Source organism: Monodelphis domestica, chromosome 7, assembly GCF_027887165.1.
Source record: "Monodelphis domestica isolate mMonDom1 chromosome 7, mMonDom1.pri, whole genome shotgun sequence".
Classification (NCBI taxonomy): domain Eukaryota; kingdom Metazoa; phylum Chordata; class Mammalia; order Didelphimorphia; family Didelphidae; genus Monodelphis; species Monodelphis domestica.
The window spans coordinates 129,253,739-129,281,608 of NC_077233.1; the positions used below are offsets into that span (position 1 = coordinate 129,253,739).

Below are 27,870 nucleotides of genomic sequence, written 5' to 3' on the forward strand. Positions count from 1 at the left end.
AGCTCATTTTATAGATGAGGAAACTGAGGCAAACCAGGTTAAGTGATTTGCCCAGGGTCATTCAGATCATAAATTTCTGAGGTCAGATCTTAACTAATGAAGATGAGTCTTCCTGATACCAGGCCCAGCTCTCTGTCTACTGTATCACCCAAGTGTCCCTGTTTTTATTTTACATTTTATATGATTATATTATCCATTACCATCAAAGCCCCTCCTTTTCAGTTGGTACCATCTTTAGAACAACTGGTATCAATTTTGTAAGGTAGTGGAGGAAGTAGAGAAAGGATGACTTGAGAAGGTCAGGAGATCATTATAATAACCAACATTTATATGGTGCTTCCAGATTTGCCAGATGGTTTATATACAATACTCTGTTCCCCTGTGAGGAAGGTATGATCTATATTTTACTGATGAGTTAACTGAGTGGTTTATCTGTGGTCACACACCTGGTAAAGAGCAGAGAAAAAACTGAATCCTACATCTTCTTGTCTCCTAATCCAGCACTCTAGCAATCACTATGGCAGCTACAAAAAGTGGATGAGGAAGGCAGATTATAGGGAGGGATCAGCTGGTAAAGTACACATGTACCACCACCACATATTATCTCTTCTATTGTTGACTTGTACTAGCATAAGACTATCACAGGATTATACACTGAGAGCTCAAAGGGACCTTAGAGACTACCCAGGCCAAGCCCTTGGTTTTATAAAGGAGGAAACTTGGTAGAAAAATTAAGTCACTTGATTAAGGTTACACAAGCTATATTTATTAGAGCCAGGATTCCAATTCTGTTTCCCTGGTTCCACATTCTGCACTGACTAAGCTGCTAATGAATGCATTTTTATTGATATTTATGTTCTGCCTTCCCTGGTAATTATATGACAGCAAGCAGAGGGCATTTCTTCTATTTCTTCACATTCTTCACATTCCTTTCCCTCCTTCCTCTCTCTTTTTCCCCCATCCCCTTCCCAATACTTGATAGAGGGAATTTCACATGGTAAGTGTTCCCTGAAGATTTGCTGACTTCATTTAGGTACTAGATAGTACAATTAGTGGATAAAACATTGGGCTAAGAGAGAGGAAGACCCAAGTTCAAATCTAGTCTAAGACACTTACTAGCTGTGTGACTTTAAGTATTTCATTTGATCTCTGTTTGCCTTGGTCTCCTCGACTGTAAAATGTGGATAATAATAGAAACTATGTCACAGAGATATTGTGAGGATCAAAAGAGAGAATATTTCTAAAGCACTTAGGACAGTGCCTGATACATAGTAGGTGCTATAAAGTGCTAGCTATTATTATTATTCCTGAAAGCATATATAAAATCTTCTTTTTAACAAAATCTCATGACAACAAAGCTATTTGAATGTCTTGGGGAGTTTTGTTACAATGAGGGTTTATTTGCAATATCCCTCTCCTCCCATAACAATAAAACTAGAACCACTGTATTATCTTGCCATCCCCTGACACCATCGTTCTATTGGGTGTTTTACAAATTTTGATTAAGGCTGAGGGTTTTATACTCACCAGAGTGAGGAACATCAAGGCTCTATTTCTTTGCCAGCACAGAGAACATCTTTGTACGATACTAAATGTAATGTGCTAGAGAGAACGGCGTAATTTCGTGTTTCAATTTTCCACAATCACTAACTCCCTTCTAGTCATGTTAGTTTTTCACGCAAGATTAAGCTAAATTATACAGTTTTACAATATGTATGGTTTTTTGCTGTAAAAATATTTCTGTGGTGAGTAAAAACAATGGCAAAGAAGCCTGAAGACATTGGATGGTGAGCCTGGGTTATTGTTACCATGAAAAGCAGAGATTTAAATTGTTCTACTTTTATTCATATTAAGAATTTGGAAGGGGCTTAGTGAGGGTGGGGGTGTAGGGTAACCACTTAAAGGAGAAGAGGTAAAATCAGGGAGGGAGGGAGGGGTATTGAATTCACTTCTAGTCAACAAATATTTATTAAGCTTATAGCATTCTGAGTAGCATGCTGGGTCTTGGGACTTGAGACTACAAAGGCAAAAAACGAAGAATCTCTGTCTTCAATTATTTGAGTCAGATATTAGGAATAAGAACAATAATAGTATGTATATCTATATTTAAGGTTGCAAAAACACTTTTCATTTGTTGTCTCTTTCAAATCTCATTACAATTCTGTGGGGTAGGTGCTATCATTATACCCATTTTACAAAAGAAAAAAACTGAGGCTAAGAGAGGTGACTGTACCTTTCCCAAAGGCTCTCTCCTCTTAGGGAGATTATATTTTAGAAATGGAGAAAACTTTAGAAACCATTCTAACCTCCTCATATTATAGATGAGCCCCAGGACTATGAAGTGACTGATGAATTAGTATTTGAGTGAGCACTAGAACCCACATCTCCTGCTTTCCAGGAAGGTGTTTTTTCTGTCATACCTGCCTGACTCCTCTTCTGATAATACCACCCACCTCCTTGCTATAGGAATGGAGGGGAAAAGAACACCTTATTTGTTTACTGGCACCACATTTTGCAGGCAGATCTCTGTATAGTACCTATGCCACCTGCTTCAATGACTGAAAAATTCCTTTAACAGCAGTCCTTTTATTCTATACTTGGAGGGCTTAAATGCAAACATCTTTGGAAAAGGTAGCATATCTATTTAAATGCATACTACTACTACTACTACTACTACTAATGGTAATAATAACTCACAATTTTACATTATGATGTTATATAGCATTCATATAATGCTTTACATAGTTCATTTCACATCAACCCTCTAAGGTGAATGCCCTTATTATTCCTCATTTTACAGCTAAGGCAATTGAGGCTGAGAACAATTAAGTCACTCACTCTGGGTCTCATAGCTAATAAGTGTCTGAGGCTTTATTTAAACTCATCTGAGGACAGAGTTGGATTAAGTAATTCAATAAATTAATTGATCTCGACAATTGTTTGTTAATTGCTTTCAGTGGGAGGGACATTTGGGGAAACAGAGGTGAGGAGAGAGTGCCAGTGCAGAGAGACAGTAAAGGGAGATAAAACTCAAATGGACAAGGAAACAAGAGATACCAGTTTGTCTGGACCACAGGGTTTGAGAGACAGAAGAATGTACAAGAGTGAGTCAAATTATAGGCTGGCACCAGCATGCAAAGGATACAGAACTCAATAGGGGAGTTTGTATTTTGCTCTAGAGGCAATAGGGAACCATTGGAGTTATTGAGTGTGGGAACATGGTTAGATCTAAGGTTTAGGAAAACCGCTGTGGCAGCTACTTAGGGGATGGACTGGAGTGGAGAGTGATGAGGTAGGGAGATGAATAAAGGCGTTCTTGTGTATGTGTGTGTATACAAACATTGACATACATATATCTAGACAGTGAAAAATTAAAACCAACTATATACCTCATTCAAATTTTATTTAATAATAGCTAATAGTTATATATATATATATATATATATATATATTTATAGAGCACTTTACGTATTATTTCACCTGAGTCTTACAAAACAATCTTGTAAAACAAGTACTTTTTGTTGTTGCTCAGTCATCTTTCAGCCTTGTCTGACTCTTCATGACCTCATATGGGGTTTTCTTGGTGAAGATAATAGAATAGTTTGTCATTTTCTCCTCCAGCTCATTTTATGGATGAGGAAACTGAGGCAAACAGGATTAAATTACTAGATTAGGGTCACAAAACTAGTAAGTATATGAGGTCAGATTAGAACTCAGGAAGATGAATCCACTGGACCATCCCCCAATTGACTGATTCATTCATTCTTTCATTCAGCAATTAAACACATACTTTGTTTAGAGCCATATATGCATAGCCCTGGGAGAAAGTCAAAGTTTAAATAGTCTATATGCAATTTTCTGTCTCTTCTTCCACCTTACTTCCCAATACAAACTCTTTGACTCAGTAACACTGGCCCTCTAGCTAACAAACTACTCCATCTCTTAGTTGCAAGAGTGTTCTCTCTGGCTATTCCTCACATCTGGAACATTCTCCCTCCTCTACCCTGATTACTGACCTTCCTAGCTTTCCTTAAATCTCCCTTTCTATAGGAAATCTTCCCTAACCCCTCTTAATATTTTTCTCTTTCAATTATTTCAAATTTATCTCTTTTCATCTCACATAAATATCCAATTTATCTCACATGTAGCTTACTTTGTTATATCTATTTGCATATTATCTTAACCATTAGATTATAAGCTCCTTGAAGACTTGGGCTACCTTTTACCTCTTTTTCTATCCTCAGTGCAGAGCACAGTGCCTGACACTTAATAAATGTTTGTTGAATGAATGAATAAATAAATGACAAGGGAAGACAATCTGATAACCTGCCTATTTCACAAGTTCAAATATAGCCTCTGAAATACTTACTGTGTGACCTTGGGCAAGTCACTTAATCTTATCTCATTCAGTTTCTGTGTAAATGTAACGGGTTGGTACTGGTAAAGTGTTTTACAAACCTTAAAACATTCTGTAAATGCTAGCTATTATCATTATTATTGTAAGTAATGATAATCATTTCACCCGAAACCAAGATGGATTATAGGTAATACTTATTACTCCCAAAGAAGATAATCTGTTTTAGAAAGTTAGGAAAGGGGCCTGAGGAGTACCCCACATGCTTTCAAAGGGTGAGTCAATGAAGGACCAAACAAAATCATTTGATTTGGGCTATAGGAATAAGGGATTACAACAATTCAATGAAAAATACACCAAGGTGTTGAGAGCAATGATAAGGAAATAAAAAACTTTCCATTTATAGACTCATAAATTCTAACCTTTAGTGTCCAATTCAATTCAATAAGCATTTATGGAGTGTTTTCTATGTATAAGATACTCTCCTCCCTGCCAGGACACATAATTAAAAATTAAACAGACCCTGCCCTCAAAGAGCTTCTATTCTGCTGAAGGAAGATAATAGGAAGTAAATACAAAGTAATTTCAGGAGATGGAGAAGAAACATTCTTCTGAAGACAATAGGCATGTGATTAAAAAAGAAACAAAGAATAGTCTTGTACAAGGGAAAACATTCTTCTCTTTCTCCATTTCTCATTTTTATAAATTTAAACTATCACTGTGTAGTAAGTTAAGAAAATTCCCAAGATTTTAGGAACCAAGCTCCTAAACATATCTTTCTTTCTTTTTAAAGTTTGATTTATGCTGGGGGGTTTTACATCACATTTATTGATTACCCGTGAGAAGTCTTTTTTGATAAAGCAAAACAATTAAGCAAAAGCAATAATGCAACGAGCTCATCTGTCTACATCTATAGCCCTTTCCCCACCTTTATTTTATAAAGTGTTTTATAATTAACAGAAATCTATCTTTTTTTCTCTCCTACCATTATCCCACTGGGAAAGACAAAAAGGCTAAGAAAAACAAATATCTTGTAACAAATATCCATAGTTAAGTAAAATAAATTCCTACATTGACTACATATAAAAATATTTATGTTACTCTCTGTACTCTAAATCTATCACCTCTCAGTCAAGAGACATTTGTCAATATGTTTCATCTTCAGTGGTCTAAAATCATGAATGGCCATTGTTTTGATTCCTTATTCTCCTAACTGTCAACGTTGCCTCTTTTTGTAGTATAATTATTATATAAAATACTTTGATTCTATTCATTTCATTCTTCATAAGTTTATAAAATCCTCAAAATTTTCATTTTTAGAATTCTAGTTTCATAATGTAAATTGTTCTGGTTCTGATCATTCATTCCCCCCCCTCCCCCCCCCCCCATAAACTTCTGTCTTCTGTCTTAAGAAATGATTCCAAGGCAGAAGAGCAATAAGAGATAGACAACTAGAGTTAAGTTTGCTCTGGTTCATGCAGCTAGGAAGTGTCTGAGGCCAGATTTAAACTAGGACCTCATTCTTCATGCCTGGCTCTCTATCCACTGAGCCACCTAGCTGCCCTAGATGAATATTCATTGTTAATCAGTTTACAAAAATCCTCAAAGTTGTTCATCTTTATGATATTGCAATTATACTATAAATTTGTTTTCCTGATTCTGCACCCTTCACTCTGCATCAGTTCATGTAAGTCCTTCTATATGTCTTTGAAATCATATTTCCACATTTCTTGCAGCACAATGGTATTCTATCACATTCATATAACACCATTCATTCAGCCATTATTTGGTTGATTGGAACCCTTTAGTTTCCGGCTTTTTGCCACCCCCCCCCCAAAAAAAAGAATGGCTATAAATATTTATAGCTCATTTGAGAACTTTTCCTATTTATATCTTTGGGGTATAAGCTTAGCAGTCATATAACTGCTTCAAAGGGCATCTATGCATGTTTCTAGGGGAGGCACACTATTGATGGTGCTTTTTCTGACATTCTTTCCACCTTACCTTCTCCCTTCCCGCACCTCCTAAAATACCTAACATTTCTATTTAGTGCTTTGAGGTTTGTAAAGTTCTTTGCATGCATTATCTCATTTAGTCCTCATAATAGGCATGGAGAATTGGTTATGGATGTTATTATCATCATCCCTGTTTTATGCCTGAAGGAACTGAGGCAGGCAGAGGCTAAGTGATTTGCTTAGGGCTTGCAGAACTGTTGGGTGGCTGTGACAGGATTTCAACTCAGGGTTGCTACTATCTAGAACTTTTTCACTGTTACCTGGCTGCCAGAAACCCAAGAAACCCCCAGACAAATGCTGGGTCTCCCACTGGGAGACTGACAGATTGCTGCTTGAATCCTTTTTTTTTGTTTGTTTGTTTGTTTTTACCTTCCATCTTAGCATCAATTCTAAGATAGAAGAGCAACAAGGGCTAGGCAATTGAGATTAAATGACTTACCCAAGATCACAAAGCTAAGAAGTGTCTGAAGTCACATTTGAACCCAGAACCACTTATCTTCAGATCTGGAACTCTATCCACCATGTATCCAGCTACCCCTGCTTAAGTCATTCTAATAGCTTTCTCTGAAACTAAGGCTTTGTGAATGTCTTGGGTTAGGGTTAGAATGAGTAAAGAGGGGGAAGTGCTATCAGTTAGGATTAGCTATATTATTGAGAGAGCACAGCTTGATGCATAAGGGATTGGCAAAAGAAAACTTTAGTAATATGCCAAGAAGATGATAGCTGTAGTGAAATGTGTGTGTGTTTAAGCAAAATGCCTTTGTTCTGAATTTGAAATATCTTGAATGGCTCTCTCAAAATGCAGTTGTTAATTATATCTGGCATTTCAGCATGTTTCACCATGACCTTTGAAATTCAATTGACGCATATCCAAACAAAACTAACTCTCTCTCTCTCTCTCTCTCTCTCTCTCTCTCTCTCTCTCTCTCTCTCTCTCTCTCTCTTTCTCCTTCCTTCCTCCCCCACTCTGACCTCCACCACTCCCCCCACTGCCCCAGTTACCCTGTGTGTTTTGTAGAATGATAGGGGAGAGGAACTGGGCAGACCCCTAAGCATGCCTCCTCTAGACACTAATAATTTCTTTCCTGGCTATAGACCTGCATCCATGATAGGAAAATGTAATCAGGCAGCTAACACAGAAGTTTGGAGCTCTCTGGGGAATATCTATTTGTACGAGAAGTTGAATATTCATGTAACTTTCCAAGACATCAACACATCCTCATTTTACCTTATTTATTTCAGTTCCCCAGTGAACAGTGGGACTCTTAAGCTAAAAGCTAATAGGCATGTTCTTCAGGTCTGTATCTTTTCTCCAGCTAATAAATGGGACTCCCTAACACATTTGTTTATCCTCTGCCAAAGCTCTCCATCAGGTGGCATGTGTTTGTTTTCTTTGTCATGGTTCACAGAAGACAGGTACTATTGTTTGCCATCAATTAGCTTGGGGTCTTGTGTCAGGGATACATAAGCTGGTGTCATTTCCCTCTGACAGCCACCCAATCCAATTGAAAAGGAATTGTTTCATTATCCACTCATCAGGGCTGCTAGATAATGATACTGCTCCTTGGCAAAATGGAATAAAAAAAGACAGGCAGAGAGAATGGATTTTTAGGAAATGGCAATATTAAAATTATTCATGCCCCAAGGAGGAGAGGAAAAGATCAGGGGGATGACTATGAAGCTGCAAGAAGCTCCTTTTCCATAATAAAGGTGGAATGAGTAATGATGTGCTTCCTGGGTGGAGAGGAAGGCATTCTGAAAAAGGAAATAGGTAAGAGAGCCCATTGTAGCCAGAGACAATGGCAGAATAAGGGTTTGCTGAAGTATCTCTCTAGCTCACCAATTAGCTCCATGATCCAATTTCTCCCTCCCAGTGACCCTTACAAAATATTTTCCTCTCCCCAAAATGTCCTCTGCTTTGTGCTGTAAATATTCAGTGGAGAGGTTTCCTCTAGGATCTGAAAGGACACTACAATTGAATTGCTTAAAAGGGAAATAAAAACTGAAACAGAGGGCGGCCAGCCTCAATTTTTCCCTTTCAAGGACCAGAACTTTAATCACACAGCCCTTACACTTCATTCTTCTAGGAATAACTTGACAGAAGTTGTTTTTAAATTCAGGAAATTAACCAAGACAGTATCTTTCTGCTTGTAGAGAAACAAACACAAAGAGTGCTGAAAATGTAAAGTACTTCAAGATAAACTAAGCTTGAAGGAGGACAATTGTGTTGACATTTTAGTAACAACCATTTTCACTCCTTAAGGAAGTGCAGTTATGCATGAAAATGACTTGTTATCTTTTTAAACTGAAATGTGTTCTGATTTGTGAGTGGGAAGCTGTGCACTAGTCCTACCATCCCCCTCTATTCCCCAAGGGGGGAAAACAGTATTTAAGCCTGTGAGTTTCCCCCTTATTACATTTAGTAGAAAAACTGGAAGATTTTGTTTCCATTCAATTCATGACTTTTCAGAAGGTGCAAAGACAATGACAAAAGTTTGAGAATCATTATCATGTAGCAGATAGCAAACTGGCTTGGGAGTCATGCAGAACTGGCTTCCATCATGGGCACATCCCAACAGTATGATCCTGGGTAAGTCACTTAATTGCCCAATGCTCCTCCCAAAAAGACTCAAAAGCTGCAAATTGTGGCTATCTACATTGGTAGAAGGAGTTTCCTTACCTGGAATTTCCTGGACCAGCAAAATCACAGCTCTATCTTTTTAGGTAACTCATCTTTCTACTTAACTTTGGGCAAGATATTTACCTTCCCTGTGTTTCATTTCCCTTAACATTAAAATGAGGGTTGGAGTAGCTGTGTCCCTTTCACCTCCAGAGCTCTGATACTGTATATTCTCGAAAGCCTGTAAAGTACTTTCTATCCATTGTCTCATTTTGTCTTCACAACAACCCTTCATATATCCTATAGAGTGTATATTACACGTAGCATATATTATCTCACTTGCCCTGCACCACAAACTTGAGAGGTATAGGAAATCATTATCTTCTATACTAGAGATGAGAGAGAACTGAGGCTTAGAGTTTACTTGGTCAAAATCATCCAACTAGTAAGTATCAGAACTGGGATTCTATCCCAGCTTCAACTGACTCAAAGTTTAACATTTTGTACACGCTATTGTTACGGGGGTTGATGTGTACCCCTGGGGTTTCCCTCTTTCTTCTGGACACCAAAATGTTATGGGCAAAAAGGATACCTTTGAGGTTTGGGAAGGATACCTTTTGCAAGAATGCAAGACTTCAAAACTTAGCTTAAAAACAAAAAAAAGAGATTTATTAATTTAGGAAGTAATGTTGAGAATGGCCAGGAGGATAGCAAGGTGGGACAGCAAGATGGGGAGCAGTTCCTTGGGAGGACAGCATGAAAGGAAAGGCTGTTCCTCCATGGGGACAGCATGGATGGAAAGGCTTTCCCCTAGAGGACATCAGTTCTGGGGTTTATATATTCTTTAGATGCTATGTGGCAAAATTGGAGTGGCAAAATAACCCAAACTCTGCTCCTAAAAAGGACAGATTCAACTCTCTCCAAGCCACGGTGCAGTGTGAGATCAGGAAAATGCAAGACTGATGATGGGAAAAAAAGGCAGAAGAAATCCAGCGCTTTGCTGACACGAAAAACTATAAACAATTTTTTAGTGCCCCCAAGACTGTCTATGGGCCATTAAAACCCACCACCGCCCCCTTGCTATCCTCTGACGGTGACACTCTCATAAAAGATAAAAAAGGCATCAGCAATAGGTAGAAAGAACACTTCAGCCAGCTCTTCAACCAACCCTCCTCAGTCGGCCAAAGGGCCCTTGATCAGATCCCCCAAAACTGCATCATCAAGCAACTTGACATCCCTCCTTCATTAGAAGAAGTCCAAAAAGCTATTAAACAAATGAGTGCAGGCAAGGCACCCGCTAAAGACGGGATCCCAACCGAGGTGTACAAGGCCTTAAATGGAAAGGCACTCCAGGCATTTCACATAGTGCTGACCAGCATATGGGAAGAGGAAGACATGCCCCCAGAACTCAGAGATGCCTCCATCGTAGCCCTATACAAGAACAAAGGCTCACGAGCAGCCTGTGACAACTACAGAGGCATCTCACTACTCTCCACTGCTGGAAAGATCTTCGCCCGTGTTATACTCAACAGACTCCTGTCATCTGTTTCAGAGCAGAACCTGCCTGAATCACAATGTGGCTTCCGACCAGATCGCAGCACCATCGACATGGTCTTCATGGTGAGGCAAATGCAGGAAAAATACCTTGAGCAGAACCTGAGTCTCTACATTGTCTTCATAGACTTGACAAAGGCGTTCGACACAGTGAACAGGGACGCATTGTGGGTGATCCTCAGCAAGCTCGGTTGCCCAGCAAAATTCGTCAAACTGATCCAGCTCTTTCATGTCGACATGACAGGGGAAGTCCTATCTGGTGGAGAGACTTCCGATCGCTTCGACATCTCCAATGGCATGAAACAGGGCTGTGTCCTCGCTCCGGTACTATTCAACCTATTTTTCACCCAAGTATTACCACATGCTGTGATGGATCTAGACCTGGGCGTCTATATCAAATATCAACTGGATGGCTCACTATTCGACCTTCGCCACCTGACTGCAAAAACAAAGACAGCAGAGAGACTCGTCCTGGAAGCTCTCTTCGCAGATGACTGTGCTCTCATGGCCCACCAAGAAAATCATCTTCAAACCATTGTGGACAGGTTCTCTACCACAACAAAACTGTTTGGCCTGACAGTCAGCCTCAGCAAAACAGAGGTGCTGTTCCAACCCGCACCAGGGAGGCCAACGAACCAGCCGTGCATTACAATCAACAGCACGCAGCTTTCTAACATCAACACTTTCAAGTACCTGGGCAGCACCATCGCCAACGACGGGTCCCTAGACCACGAGATCAATGCCAGGATCCAAAAAGGCCAGCCAGGCACTCGGGCGGCTGCACTGCAAAGTCCTCCAACACAGTGGTGTAAGCACTGCGACAAAGCTCAAAGTATACAACGCAGTGGTCCTCAACTTGCTCCTGTACGGTTGGAAGACATGGACACTGTACTGGAAGCACATGAAGCAGCTGGAGCAATTCCACCAACACTCCCTCCGGTCAATCATGAGGATCCAATGGCAGGACCAAATCACCAACCAGGAAGTCCTCGACAGAGCCAACTCCACCAGCATCGAAGTCCTGGTCCTCAAAGCCCAGCTACGATGGTCCGGACACGTCATCCACATGGACCCACAGCGAATACCAAGACAGGTATTCTACGGTGAACTGTCAGCTGGACTCAGGAAACAAGGCCGACCAAAGAAAAGATTCAAGGATCAGCTAAAGTCCAACTTGAAGTGGGCTCGCATTACACCAAAGCAACTAGAACTCGCTGCCTCTGTCAGAAGCAGCTGGAGAACCCCCATTAACCATGCCGCCACCACCTTTGAAGATGAGTGACGTCGACGTCTTGCCGCTGCACATGAACGCGGACACCAGGCCACAACCGCACCTCCTATAACAACTGGCGTTCCAGGCCCCATGTGTCACCAACTCTGCTCCTCAGCCTTTGGACTCCAAAGCCACATGAGGGTACATCAATAGATGAAACTGCACAAAGACAATAGTCATTCTCGGCTTCTGAGAGACTACTACTAGATGCTATGTCCTGGTGTGGACATGACCTCTTGTTAGTCCCTCAGGCATTTGGTGGGGTGGGGTATTCATCTGACTGGGGTCTGCCTGGAGGCATAAAGATTCATTTCTTTGTCCATCTTAAATCTAGAGGACATAAGAGGGCAAACATCTCAGGACACTGGGTGAGGTCATTGGGTCTTTCTAGGTTAAGAGTCACAAGGATGCAAAGGCAAGGGAGTTTCCCTGGTAATAGTTTGCCTGGGTTTCTGGGGGTACAGTGCCTATGTCACTATTACAATATCATACCATTTCTAGGAAGCCATCTTATTACTAAACAGCAAGTCATAAGATAATAGGAGCTAGATCCTAAAAAGATAGAAAGGACTTGCTTGAAGGGCACAGACTAGCAGAGCAGGAACTCAGTTCTAGGCTCTCAGACTTCAAATTCAGTTCCCTTCAGACACATACTAGCTGTGTGACCCAGGACAAGTCACTTAACCCAATTTGCCCAATTTCTTCATCTATCAAGGGAGCTGGAGAAGATAATGGCAAACCACTCTAGTATCTTTCTTTGCCAAGAAAACTCAAATGGGGTCACAGAAAGTCAGACATGAGTGAAACAAATGACCAACAATAATAAAAAACTCAGTCCTGGGCACTTGAGATTCAAATTCAGTTCTCTTTTCATGGTAGCACACTGTCCTATGACTGGCCCTTAATTTAAATAGCCATTTCTTGACAGTAGCAGAAGGGTTAAAAATGTCATCGTGTGGTCTAGAGTTTAGAGATAGAAAAATACTCAGAGAACAACTAGTCCAACCCCTTTGTTTTATACATGGCAAAGAGAACTCTAATGAGGTTAAGTCACTTGTCCAAGGTCATAAAGAAAAGGAGCAAAGGTAGAATTTGAACACAGGTCTTCCAATCTGACATTTATTTCCTTTAAAAAAAAAAGATCCACAAATAAATTTCTTTCTCTGCTCCTCTTTCTGTCATCTGTCTGTTTCTAAAACTCTGTCCCTGTCTCTATGCCTCTCCCCATTTGCTCCTATAGCAGACAAATTTGGGGGCATGAAATTAATGCCATGCTGCTCAGAAAGAGTTAATTCATCTCCCATGAGTAATAATTACATCTCTCTTGGTTCGCTATGGCAGTATATCCAAAATGTGAGACAGTGCCCTAATTTTTAGCACATTCCCTTTAAATGTCTTCTCCAAATGCATATTTCTAATTGCAGCTTGGTAGATACAAACCTACCCAGTAAATCCCTTCCCTCCTACATTATTGACGGAGTGTAAAACATTTCAGCTGCAAAGTCTGCTGTATACATTTTCTAAGAGATAGGTTCTGTTCTAATTGCTCATTAATAACTGCTTCTCCATGCCTCAGATCAATATACCCCTGATGTGCACTTGAAATTTTATGGAGAAACAGGCACATTTCCTATCAGATGCCTGTTTTCTAAATCAAGTTGTTCAGTAAATGTCTTCTTTATATTTGAGAGCTGGACACTGCCATTTTAAATACTGGGGCCGTTTTTGAGCTGAGAAGGCAAAAATGGGCAAATACTTGTGCATAGCTAACTGATAGTTTAATGGCTAATCTACACTTCCATGTTATGTGTGATGTTACAATTTAAAAGTAGCTATTCCCAGGACCCAGATTCTTTATGTTGTCATTGAAACACAAATAACATTAGAACAAACCCTTTTTGATGATGAATTTTGCTTAAAAATATACATCATTCTATGACCTAACAATGGATGTATTTTGTTTTCCCTCTTCATGGGCAAACCATGTGAATTCTGTATATTATTATCTGATGTATTTTAAACAGTAAATTTGAATGCCTTGTATTTTTAATTAGGCAGAAAAAACCCCACCCCCAAAAATGCACACAATTTCTTTCATTTAAACTGCGGCCATGTGAAAAATTAACCTCCTTCAGAAGTCCCAGAATCCTTGATTTTATAGGTATGGCTCTTTTCATTAATTCAGGCCATAACTCCTCCCAACCTTCACAGAAAGTTCTAAGAGTTTCTATGGCTGAAAAAAAAATCACTTCATTGCCATCAGTATCATAAAGTCTATTAATAAAAGAGCATCTAAGAAGAAAGGATACTAAATATTAGAAAGGTCAACTATAAGAACAGGGTTATGCTGGTGAATGTTTGACCACTGGCTGGGGATGAGGTACATTGGAGGAAATATACCTAAAATGTATGCTTAAATGTAATCTGCAGTAGAAACATAACAAATCAAGTCCAGATTTGTAGCATTTGCTGATTTCTGAGGTATAAACACTCATACTGAAAATTTAACAATTGGCTCTCCAAAGCAGTTTGAGCTGACTCTAGCATTCTTCTGGAGAAGGATTTATATTGGAGATTTTCATCCCCCATGACTAGATTGGTCACTTAAGAGATTGTATAAGTGGTATAACTAATTCGTCTATCACTAAGTGGCCCATATGTAAAGGCTTTCCAGCTTGGTGGGAATTTCAAGAGTTTGAACTTCATTAATCTTCCAAACCCCAGAGTGACCTCCATGCTTCCATGAACACTCCCAGATTATCAGAATTAGAAGCAACTTTAATGGAGTATAGTTCAACTCGTACCTAAAAATTCCTTCTATATTACCCAACAAATGATCATCTAGTCTCTGTCTGAAAATCCTGAGTACTCTATTTGGGCATTGTCGGAATGTCTCATGTCACTTTATTAGCTATGTACTTGAAAAAATGTTTTTATTTATTTCTTTAGGGAAAAAAAAGAAAAGAAACCCCTTCTGAGAGAAAACCTACTTCTCAGGCAGCTTTCTCCCCTTTTGACATAGCCCTATTTTTTTAGAAGTGTTTCTTTATGTCATGCTAAAATCTACCCATTTGTAAATTTCACTTATTGCTTCTAGGTCGGCTCTCTAGGACAAAGCAAAACAAGCCTAATTCCTCCACTACACAACAATCCTTCTAATACTTGAACATAGTTATTGTGACCTTCCTAAAATTTCTTCTTTTCTCCAGATTGAATGTTGTCTACTCTTTCACTCAATTCATATATGGCATGATCTCAAGGATGTTCATCATCCTAGTGGGTCTCCTCTAGATATTCTCCAATTCATCAATATCCTTCCTAAAATAAGTACCTGAATAAGAACTGAATATGATGTCCTACATATGATTTGACCAGGACAGAGTTCAGTGGGATTGTCACTTCCTTTCTTCTGTTCACTGTCTCTTACTGCAGCTTGAGATCACATTAGCTTTTTTGCCTATCATATCCCACCACTGACTCATCTGGAGCTTGATGTCCACTAACCTTGTCTATTCTTCTTCTGAGAATTTGCTACCTATCCATATTTTCCCTATCTTGTGCTGGTGAAGTTGATTTTAAGAACCCTTTCTTTTTCGTCCCATTTGCCCAGTACCATGAACAGAGCACCTCTGCTCCAGGAACCAACAATTCAACTTATCCTGTTTGTTCTACTTCATAGAAATAACCCTAATAGAAAAATAACCCTAAAGGTTGGTATTCAATGCAATACTTCCTTTGATTAGAACTGTAAAGAAATTACTTCTATTTAGTATGAAAGAACAGCCCATTACACACCAAATCACTTGAGCCACATAAAGGAACTAACTTTAAATGTCGTTACCATATCTAAACAGATATATGGATACCTCAAAGATTTGTGTTCTAATCAAAGTTGGATGATTTGGAAAAGATGAAAGGATCTCAGACTCTTTAGCCTGGGGAAGAAAAGCTTAATGGGGAACATGATATATGTCTTCAAGTATTTGAAGAGTTTGTCACATGGAAGAGGAATATCATTTGTTCTAGTTAGATATAGAGGGCAAAACCAGGACTAGCAGGTGTAAGTTAAAAAAGAAGACAACTTGGATTTGATATTACTAGAAGAATAACAAAAACTAAAATTTTCCAACAATTAAAGCTACCTAAAAATAGAATGAACTGCCTCAAGAAGTGATGGGTTCCCCCATCCCTGGAGGACCTCTAACAGATATTGGAAGACTATTCCTCGGGAGTGATATTGTAGGAATTCCTTTTTTGAATCTGGGTGACTCTGGATAACTACATAATACTTTATGACTCTGAGTACTGATTCTTTTGATGACCACAAAATGCTTTATGACACTGAATACTATTTCTATATACATCTCTCCTCATCTTGGTGAGACATCCTACAGAGAGGATCCTTCCAAGGCAAGGAATGACCTCTTGTCTTTACTAATAATAACTGGCTTGATAGCCACTTAGGGTATGGGTTGAACCAAATGGTTACCCAGATCCCTTTTAATTTGATGATTCTATAAAATTTACAAAAGATTTTTAACTCACTTAACATATATTATCTCACAACCACCCTGTGAAACAGGTGCTTTTACTACCCCTGTTTTATAGATTTACTTTGAGATGGCATCAGAAAAATCAGAGCAGTTTTTCTTGATCAGAAGTACAAAGCATAATTGGGTTATTCCTCCCACTTTCCTTAAGAGCCAAAGGTTGTTTTGTTTTTGGTTTTGTTTATTTTTTATTTTTCAAATCTTCATTGTTTTAATGATCATACTTGGGAATGGTATTTTATGGTCTAGAGGAGCAACCTGCTCTTACATTGTATAGGTAGGAAAGGGAGACAGGGTCCATTTTAGTCCTTTCCAATGGCAGCAACCTTCCTCATAACAGCTAGAATGATGCTGAGTTCCTCTCTTCCTCTTGACCTAGATGTGAGTTCCCATCCTTTTTTTGATGAACTTAAGAGTTTGCTTATCCTTGGAGACCTTTATCCACTCTATGGCCTGCCTCTCATAAGGAACAAACTCATACACCTCCCAGATCATATCTCTAACAAACTTGATATGCTTGGTCAAGCACTCACAGTGGTGGCAGTGTCATGGCTTTCAAACATGCTTGGTAACTTTGTGACCCTTGTTAAGGCCCGTGGCTGGGGGCTAGAGAATGGCCATGATTGTGGGACAACTGCAGCCCCAATGGCAGCCAAAGCAGAAGCAAGAACTTCCACCTCAAACTGATAAAATGGTCAGAGATCTATCTTATGGCACCTTGCTTGAGCAGGGGACCCATATATTAATCCAGAATGCATACTTTTAATTCTTTAGGGATTTCATCTCTTAATCAAAAAGACAGTAAGAAAATCCAATATGTTCATCTACCACACCTAATTAATTGTTCCATCTGCCAATCACTGGCCATATCTGAAGACAGACTTAAAAGACTTTTCCCAGCCAAGAAAATGTCAATGACCCAGTGATAACACTAAACAATGAATGCTAACCCCTTTAGGTATCATACTGATCCTGAAGGATTTTATCCACTTCAGGCTTGCTAAGAATTTTATGCACTCTGGAGGAATGGGCACCACTCAAGGAGTATTGTATGCCTCATTGCCATGTCATCAATTGTTCTATACAAAATTGTATATTTAATTGGAAGAATATAATAATAATCAGTGCAATCATAGATGTGTTGGCTAGTTAACACTAGTATTAGAGCTTTTTCCCCTTGAGATAAGAGAATTGCTTCTCCTAAGCTGAGCCTTCACTGACATATGGACTTCAGGGAGACAATTGGTGCCAAATGTTTGCATAGTAGACAAGAAATAAGTGATGTACTGACAAATGCTCTAATAAGCTGGCATCCAAGATAGTTTCTTGGGATGTTTGAATGTGAAACTTAATTTATTAAAAAATACAACAGACATTTATTAAGTGCCTGATGTATACAGAGTGCTTTTCTATATGCTTGGCAAGATATAAAAGTTATATGAAAATAAAAGTGATAAGAATAACACACACTTAGACATACACACAGAGAGAAAATCCTTACCTTCTGGCTTAGGAGCCATATTAAGTATCAGTTCCAAGGCAGAAGAGCAGTAAGGGCTAGGCAATTGGACTTGTCCAGGGTCACACAGCTAAGTATCTGAGAATGGATTGCAACTCAGAACCTCCTATCTCTAAGTCTATTGAGCCATGTAGCTGCCCCAAGAGTAGTAGTTTAAGGAGCTACAATTCCATGAATATTGGGCTATCCTATGCAAACTACAGTCCCTCTAAGTTTTAGGAAATGATATTTTTTCAGTGTCTTTGGCCAAAGGTTTCACCCCATGGCTAATTTGGTGGCAGCCTTATTCAAACTGACCTAGATTGAACCTCATTAAGCTTACATCAAATGTGTCCATTACTGACCCATATAAAATTCCTTTCCAACTCTGGGAATTACAAGATTTGGGGCTACATTGACATCTTCTTTTAATAACCTAGGGTTACTTCCAAGCAAAGACAGGGCATTAAAGCAGGACTTTAGGAAAAATAATAATTCAGTGGTGTAATGATAATAATAATATTTATATAATAATATTTATTTACATTATAATTCATATTTATTTTATTATATAATATTTATCAAACTTTTTTATAGGTTATATTCAAGTAAAGGGATAAATCATATATCAAATAATTATAAAATGAATGAATGAGAATATAAAAAAAGTTGGGGATATGAGTTTTTAAAAATGAGCTAATCTCTGTCCTCAGTTAGTTTGCCTTTTGATAGAAGATGACAACATAGTGGAGTGGTAACCAGGAAGGTGTGTTTTGTTTAGGAGGAGCTAAAAAAAGAAGAAGGAAGAGTGGTTGATATCTGATAAATGTTATTCATAAGTTCCAATGTTGTTCAAAAAGGCTAAAACATTTTAATCAACCAATAAAAAAGACTTTATTAACTACCTTCTATATACTTCATACCATAAATGGTAGAGATATAAACAAAAAGTAAACAGTACCTGCCTTTAAGGAGTTTACATTCTACTGGAAGAGACAACATGTATGTGTAGTAGGTCCCATTCTACACAGTCATGTAAATAAAAATAAAAATAGTTCACATTTCTATAGTATATTAATATTTACAAAAAAAAACTTTGTATAGGTAAATAGATTAGTAGAAGGATAAAGCATATGCCTAAGTAATTAGAATGAATGAATGAATGAATGAATGAATGAATGAATGAATGAATGAATGGAAGAAGGGCTTAAAAGCAACAACAACAAAACTCCTAGGGATTTGAGTATTTTAGAAAGGGTAATCTTTGCCTTTGAGGAGTTTAGATTTTGATAGAAAACAACGTACTAAAGTGGTGATGAGGAAAATATTCCCATTCTTTAGTATTAGCAGTTCCTAAGAGAATGGCAGAGGCTGAGGACTCCATTGAATAAATTTTTATTTTTACTCATGTCATTGCCAAGATACAGTGATTTGAAATTGAGGAATAAGGGAAGATGACATTTCACTATGACTATTAGCTCCTGCCAGTTCCTGATCATGTCATCTATGTGACAATAGGGCTGGGAGACGAGCAGTGTGATAAAATGAAAAAAAAAAAAAGAAGGTAGTCTCAAAATCAGAAGAGAGCATGGTTCAAATCCTTCCAAGGGTCCTTACAATGACAGTGGCTAGTGACTTATGATGCCTCAGTCTCCATGTCCTTATTTGCAAAATAGGACTAGTGACCACTATAACTTCATCGAAGGAGTGTTATAAAAATCAAATAAGATAATGTCTACAAACTTTCTTACAATATGAATATCTGAGACACGAAAAGTACCTTGCCAATTCATTTATAGTAAAATGCTAATGACTTTACCATTTTCTCTTCCTTAGCTATTTATATTGTTAGTAAGGGGATCTGGAAAGACACTACTTAATCAGAACAATAAAGATTCTAGGTGACATGGTGGCTAGAGCATGGGCCTGGGGTCTAGCTGTGTGACCCTGGACAATCACTTAACCCTGTTTGTCTCAGTTTCCTCATCTATAAAATGAACTGGAAAAGGAAGTAGAAAACCATTCCAGTATCTTTGCTGAAAAAAACGTCAAATGGGGTTATGAAGAGTCAGTCATAACTGAAACGACTAAATAAGAACAATCAGAGCAATAGACTTCTGATAGAGATTGAGAAGAGGACATTAGATTTGTCATCTTAAGAGCTTTTTGCTATCTTTACAGAAAATAGTTTTAATTAAGTAATGAGTTTGTGAGGAAGTAAGAAATAGAAGACTAGAAAAAGTGGAGGCATTGAGTGTAGATGACTTTTAATGGTAAAAGAGGTATAGGATGATGTGGATGGTCACATTTAGTGGTTTTTTAAGGCTCAAGGAAACTTGGACATATTTATAAACAGCAAGGAAGGAGCACAAGACAGGGAACGATTGATGACTAGAAAGAGGGTGAGTGGTAGTGAGGGCAAACTGTTAAAGAAGACAGGAGAAGATGGGATCGAAGCAACAAGTGGCTGAGATGGTGTTAAGAAGTTGTGAGATGAGGAGGGGAGAAAAGGATATTCTAATCAAATAGTCTCAGCAGGAATACAGACCAAAACTAGACTCATATTTGAAGGTTTTCCAGGTAGGTAGAAACTTCCAGAGCTTGTACCTCATTAGCATGACCTTCCATCACCTAGGGTCACCTCCCTGCTGCTATGTATGAAGAATCATAGAAGTAAAAGAAGCTTCAGTAGCCAGATAGTTCAATGCATGTATGACTAAGAATTCCTTTTCTGTTACCATCCGCCTTCTAGAATTTCATCCAGGCTCTTGACTAAAAATTTCCACCGAGCACCCCTAAGAATGATATGGTGATACTTGGGTTAGAGAGATATTTTGGAGTAGAGGGGAGCTTTTTTTCAGGACTCCTCAAATTGTACGAAGAGGTGATTTGGGGGTTGGTCATGAATTCAGCCCAGAATGCACCAAATTATCCACCATATTTAATTTCCAAAATATGTGTCACCCTTCGTCTCCACCGCCAACCCCAACCCCCTCATCTCCCTGTCTCCTACCAGACTGAGGACATCATGTTTTCTTCTTTTACTAGAAATGTCTAGGGAGGAACCATGCAGAATTTTGGTTTGCCAGTCCATAAACTATAATGGCAGTGTTTCATTTGTTATGATCATTATCCATGTGCTTCACATGGGCTAATAAGTGAGGGATATGTTCAGTAATTACAGTTTTTAAAATGTCTAGTAGGGTTAACAGTTTCTACCATATATGTAAGGGGGAAAATGTTTACAAAGTGTCTTTGTGACCTCTTATTCTTCCATTAGTATTTAGAGTAATATAGGAGACCAAGCCCCAGCCTTACAAATACCAATATTCAGGCTACTGCCACAATCATTCCAAACAGCCTATTCCCCTGGGTGAAATTATTATTTGGAATAAAAGCTGAATTCTGACTCCCTAAGCGAGTATAGAAATAAATGAGGGTAGTGATTCATAAGGCAACTCTCATGTGTTTGCAAATGTGCAACTTTTATTGAGCCTGACGCACAGAACAGAAGCTCTACATTACCTTTTCTAGCTGGTAAGCATTTTCCAGTCTGCTTCAAAGTCTTTTGTAGTTGGGATTGGGGCAGTGGTGGTTATTGCAGTGGGAAGGTAGAAATAGGCATTGGCGAACAGGACAAAAGTTAGACCCACAAAGAACATCAATGAATCTATGGAATCAAGTTATCCTAGTATCCGTAGTTTTTGAGGGGAAAGGTAGTAGCTGCATTTTAATGGAACCCTTTAAGTGCCAGAGCTATTGCCTCATTAACAAAGTACAGAAGAGGAATTGGTATGAAGCAATTTCTTACCAAGGATTGTATCTGACTGTTTTGTGCCTGGATTTGGGATAAAAGAATACTAATTTATCAGTAAAGCTTCCACACCATTTCCCCTCTTTAATTCCCTAATTTCTCTGACAATCCAATTATCCTACTTAGGATAGCCGATAAGACAGTTCTCATAAGTAGCATTGTCCAGGACATCTTCCTTCTCAGACTAGAAAACTAGATTCTGAGAAGTTCAAATCTCCTCTTCACCAAGGAGTTGGGGTTCCCAGTATTGTTTACCTCTCAGGCCACATGCAAACCAATGCTTACTCCTCTCATGTGCTTTTGCTACAAGTTGCCCTCAACTAGAGCTAGAAAAGATGATAAGGATTACTTGAGTTCAGCCTCCTAATTTGCTAAATAAAGAAATAAGGCCTAATTATAAGAAGTGGCAGAGACAGGATTAAGATTTAAGTATTAAAACTCTAACATACTTTGGAGGCAAGACAAAAGTTTCTTAGCAATGATGGAAGATATCAAGAGTGTGCTGATGAAGGTTTAACAAAAAAGAAGAATTGTTCAAAATTTAATCTACATTTATTATTATTTTTGTTGCTTAGTAATTTTTCAGTTATGTCCAACTCTTCATGATGCCATTTGGGATTTTCTTGGCAAAGATACTGGAGTGGTTTGCCATTTCCTTCTCCAGCTGAATTTTACAGATGTGGAAACTGAGGCAACCAGGGTTAAGTGATTTGAACAGGGTCACACAGCTAGTAAATGTCTGAAATAGGATTTGAACTCTGAAAATGGATCTTTCTAATTCCAAACTCAGTATTCTATCATCCATTGTAGCATCTACCTGCCCTTACATTTTTATTATTGATGCTTCCTTAAGTCTATAAAATCAACAAAACAATAAACCAAGCTGTGATTTGGACTGTTTGCCAATTTCTGACATGTAGATGCTCACACTGAATATTTAACAATCAGTTCTCTGAAGCCCATTCAAAATAACTCCAGAATACCCTGGGCTCAGCAGAGTAAGATCTCTGCTGGGTACTTCTGATACATTGACAGACTCCTCTCTGACAGGTTCCAAAAGTGACAAGCAAAGATTTCCTCTGTAACACTGTACCAGTTAGGCAGGACCAGGCTTCAAGCCTTAGGGTGCATTCAGCTATAGAAGGTTAGCATGTCAATCAATCAATAAACTGTGAATGCCTTCCCCCAAACAAATGATTGCATATTTATTTTGTAGATACTTCCTATTACTTAGATATAGTCACATTGTCTCTCCCAACAGAATTAAAGCTACTAGAGAGTATTAACTGTTCTGGTTTTGTCTTTGTATCTCCAGGGTATAAGTCAGTACAAAGCACATAGTAGGTGCTTATCTAGTGCTCAAGAATTGATTAATTGATACTAGGAAGTAAGATTAGATCATGGGCTTTCCCCTCCCACCCTAAACCCTTGTCATCTAAGAGTTGATACTAAGAATTGGTTGCAAGGCAGAAAAGTGGTAAGGATTAGGCAATGGGGGTTTAAGTGACTTGTCCAGGATCGCACTGCTAGGAAGGGTTTGAAGCTAGATTTAAACCCAAGACCTCCTATCTCCAGGCATGCCTCTCTATTCACTGAGCTATGCAATTGCCCCAAAGATTGTAGTTGAGTCATTTTTTTAGTCCTGTCTTATTCTTTGTGACTCCATCTGGGTTTTTCTTAGCAAAGATACTAGATAGGTTTGTCATTTTCTTCTCCAGGTCATTTTTACAGATAAGGAAATTTAGGCAAACAGGGTTAAGCAACTTGCCCAGGGTCATACAGCTAGTAAGTGGGACCGGATTGGACATCAGGAAGATGACTCTTCCCTACTCCAGGCTCAGCACTCTATCCTATGAACCATTTAACTGCTCCCATTCTAGGCTCTTAATCCAGGGTCCACAGAAATCTCCTCCCAGGAGATTGTGAATTTGGATGGGAAAAAATTACATTTTTTCACTATAAGTTTTTCTTGTAATCTCAGCATTTTATTTTGGCCTTTTAAAAGATAGGGATCCATAGTTTTCATCAGCCTGACAAAGGGATCTGTATCACCAAAAGTGGTAAAGAATCCTGGTACTAGATGTCCTACGGTGCCACCTCTAGCTCTAATTTTATTATTTTATTATAGATCATATTATTATTATAAATTGATAAAAAAAAAAACAACAACTAGTGTCCATTACTTCAAATTGCCACCTAGAGAATCCCTTCAGTTGTAGTGGCTGAGCCCCGGGCAAGGAAATACATCTGAGCAATAATGGGAAATGGAACCCGATTGGGGTTATAGCACCCCCAACCGCCCCCCCATCCCTCACCTCCCAGCCCTTGCCATCAGTGACATGGTAGAAGGAATCAGAAACAAACCCACCAACTTATTGTCATCCCCGACCAAATGAAAAGTGATAACATAGAGGAACACCAGTGGAAACCTTAAAAGCTCAGGTAATTCCAACCTGCTCAGACAAGGTGTTTGTAGTGAAAGGCAATGACTGAACAGCAGCTCCCAGCATGAGCAGGCTGAGGGGCTCCTCGCTGTAGAGGCAATGAGGAAAACATCAGCTAGCCAGCTGTCTAATTGTTCAACGGTGGACCCCCCTCCAATGAGTTAAAACAAAGCCTGCGTGTATTCGGCCAGCCAAGAACTGTACTGAAAGAAGCACCCTCCAGTCCCCACCTCAGCATCTTGTCAGTCCTCTACAGATGAAGCATTCGCTTTCTTCCTCCCCCTCCCCATTGTGTGTGTGTGTGTGTGTGTGTGTGTGTGTGCGTGCGCGCGCACACGTGTGCTTTATTTTATTTTCGTGGCTTAGCTTGAATTCCTTATCGTCCTTTTTTTATTTCAGCCACGATTTTCTCCAGCACTCACTCAAGCCGGAGTGGAACAGCTGCTGGGGCTGGGCCTCCCCCACATCCCGTCAGTCACCCTTCTCCGGGACATAATGTACAGGGGAGCCCCCACAACCCCTCCTCCCAGTTACCTCCTCTCTCGGCTGTGGACTCAGGAACTGAAAGGTAAGACCATCTGTCTCTTCCTCCTAAGCAGTGACACAGCCAAGCCTCCCTGCACCAAGAAATGATTTGACAGTTGCTAAATTTTATTAATAATACATTGGTGGGTAGATTTACCCAAAGGTGACATTTAAAAAGTACATACACATTTCACAAGAATCCAGTCTGCTCGTTCTCTCTCTCTCTCTCTCTCTCTTTCTTTTTTTTTTTGCCTGTTTGGGGGGAAAAAGATATTAGTGACAGTCACCTAAAGTGTTTTGGGGGGGGGGGGAAGCAGCAGAATTTCCCTGTTGTTTCAACACCTCCTGTTCAGTTGTCACATATGTAGGCCATGTTAAGATGACCGTATTTGTCTGTTGATCAGTGTATAGTTTTATTTTGTAACGTAAAAGAATGCACTATTTCCAATGGTTTTAAAGGACCACTGATCAAAATATCTGTTGAAGTCCTTTCCTCTCCTTTCAATTAAAGAAAGCTCATCTCAGGGTTCGAGGGACTTCTCTGACCCACCCAGGTGACAGCAATCACTCCCTCCTAAAATGTCTCATAGTGCTTCCCCCAATTCTCCCTTGGGTACCACCTCTACTTTTGGATTGATTGATATTTCTGACCCACCCTCCTTCCAATAAGATTATTATTCCTTCTTCAGAGCAGCATCAATGGCATATCCATCTTTGTCTCCTTGGTGCTCAATTCAAGGTCTTGCATACAGCAGGTGCTTAATAATATTTTTAGATTATTGAATTGTCTGTCACAGAATTGGATATAATGTCTTTCAGTCCCCCAAAGCCTCCCAGTGCTTGCCATCACATAGTACTACAGTGACAAATATAACAAAAAAAAATTGTCAAATTCAAGGAGCATACATTCCACTATTTTAATAGAGTGCTAATTGGCCTCCATGCCACAAGGCTCTTCTCATTCCAGTTCATCCTCCTTTCAGCTGCCAAAGCAATTTTCTTAAAATGCAGGTCCAGCCATGTCACCCCTCTGCTCAATAAACTCCAGTGGCTCCATATCACCCCCAAGATCAAATATAAAATTCTGTCTGGAACTCAAAGCCTTTCATAACCCAGGCTCCCTTCCGTCCCAATCTTGGCCAGTATTTTTATACCTTACACCGCCATCTCCATCAGAATTCTCTGATCCAGTGACACTGGCCTCCTTGTTGATCCTCAAACAAAACACCCTGAGCACTTTCAGTGGCTGTCTCCTATGCCTTTTTCCTCTGTACCTTCTGGCCACCCTGGCTTCCTTGAAGTCCCAGCAAAAAAATCCCATTTTCTACAGGAAGCCTTTTCCATTCCTTCTAATTCTACTACTTTTACTCTTTTGGTTCTCTCCAGTTTATGTTTTATATAGCTTATTTGTACATATCTGTTTGCATGTTGTCTTCCCCCTTCGATTGCAAGCTCCTCTAGTTCAGGGATGAATGTTTTGGGTTTGGGGGGGTTTTGCTTTTCTTCATATTCCCAACTCTTAGCACAGTACCTAACACATAGTAAGTGTAGGGGAAGTTATGTTGGGTTATAAAAGCTAAAGAGAAGAATTTATGATTTATCTTGGAGGCAGGAGGGAGTCATTGGAGATAACTGAGTAGGCGAGTCACACCATCAGATCTATGCTTAAAGAAAATTATCTATACACCATCTATAGGATGAAGTAGAATGGTGAAAGAAGGGACACCCAGGAAGAGGCTGTTGTAATAATCTAAGAGAGAGATGGGGACATGAACCATAAATGTCTGTGTGAGTGGAAAGAAGAGTTCGAATGTAAGAGATCTTGTGAAGGTGGAAATGGCAACCTTTAATAAATGAATGGATATGTGGGATGAGGGAAAATGAGGCCAGGGTAATGCCAAAGTTGGGAATTTGTTAGATCAGGAGAATAATAGTAACTTAGATAGAAATAAGGAAGTTTAAAATAGAAGATGGTATGAAGGAAAAATTGATGAATTATTTTTTTCTTTTTTTTTTCTTAGTAATTAGGATTAAGTGACTTGCCCCAGGTCACACAAATTAGGAAGCATCTGAGACCAGATTTGAATCCAGGATCTCCCATCTCTATGCCTGACTCCCAAACCATTGAGCCACCTTGGTGACCCCCCAAACCCTTGCACTGGACCTCCATCCCTCCCTAGCTGAACACACTGCCAATCCATTCTTCCTTGGGCACAGGGGGATTCCTGGAGCACCACTCTTAAAAGAAGAGCCTCCATATCAATTCACAGTTTAAAGGACTGATCAATTAGCAGCTAACTCAAAGGAATGCCTGGAAGTCAAATAGATACCTGAGTGAAAATACCAACAATTGATGCATGCTACTTATTTGACCTAGAACAAGTATATTTGTTCCTCTGATGCCTCAGTTTCTTCATCGGAGCAATACAGGGCAGATGTTTGCTTTCAGAGGCTTCTAAGACTCCTTCTGGCTTTAGTTCTATCATCTTCTGATTTGGGATCTTCCATCTTCTTTGTACTATTCACTCTTTGGCATGCCTATAGGAGTCTTGATGGGGGGAAAGGAATAATATATTAACAACAACCACAGTAACAATCTATATATTTAAACTCTTAAACATCAAAAAAAAAAAAATCTATTGAACTGCTTCAGGAAGAAGGGTAAAGATAACCCGTTTCATCTAACAACTTCCTGCAACATCTGTCACTAGGGTTGTACAAATGATAACTATACTCTAAATCCCAGGCAATGGAGACAGGAAATCTTTGAAGATATCTTATACATTCTCATAAGTTGAGGCAAATTTAACTCCTTGTCACAAGGGAACTCATTTTCAGCTCTATTATAAATGATATTGGCCAAAGCCTTTTTTTTTTAAAAATCATCTCTTTGAATTTAGCTTTACTGAGAACTCTCTTCTGTGACCTCAATGAGTTCAGTGATGATCAATCTAAATTTTCCATCGCTCCATTTCATCTCATTATCAATAGCCATAACGATCTTTAGAAGATGATAAGAGTAGAAGTTTCCTTGCCCTCTTTAAAGCTCTGCAAGAATTTAGGCAGCTATTATACCCTCTTCTTAGTCCCCTGGATAAGCTGCTGATTGATACCTTCAGCAGCCTGGGTGAGATATGATTCCTATGTGTTACTCTTGCTAGAGATAGTCTCTATTCTAGGCTCACTCATTTCTCAGAGAAGAACCACCAGAGATATTACCATT

General features: G+C 39.1%; 1 protein-coding gene and 1 pseudogene across 1 annotated transcript in view; one reads left to right on the forward strand and one right to left on the reverse strand.

The window, feature by feature from the left end:
- GLIS3 (GLIS family zinc finger 3) overlaps positions 1–27,870 on the forward strand; it is a 601,540-nt gene that overhangs the window by 480,162 nt on the left and 93,508 nt on the right. Inside the window, exon 8 of the mRNA XM_056805458.1 lies at positions 24,522–24,690. Coding sequence (XP_056661436.1) covers positions 24,522–24,690 — 169 coding nt within the window. The remainder of the gene's footprint in view (positions 1–24,521; positions 24,691–27,870) is intronic.
- Positions 16,596–16,987, reverse strand: LOC130455511 (60S ribosomal protein L36-like; annotated as a pseudogene).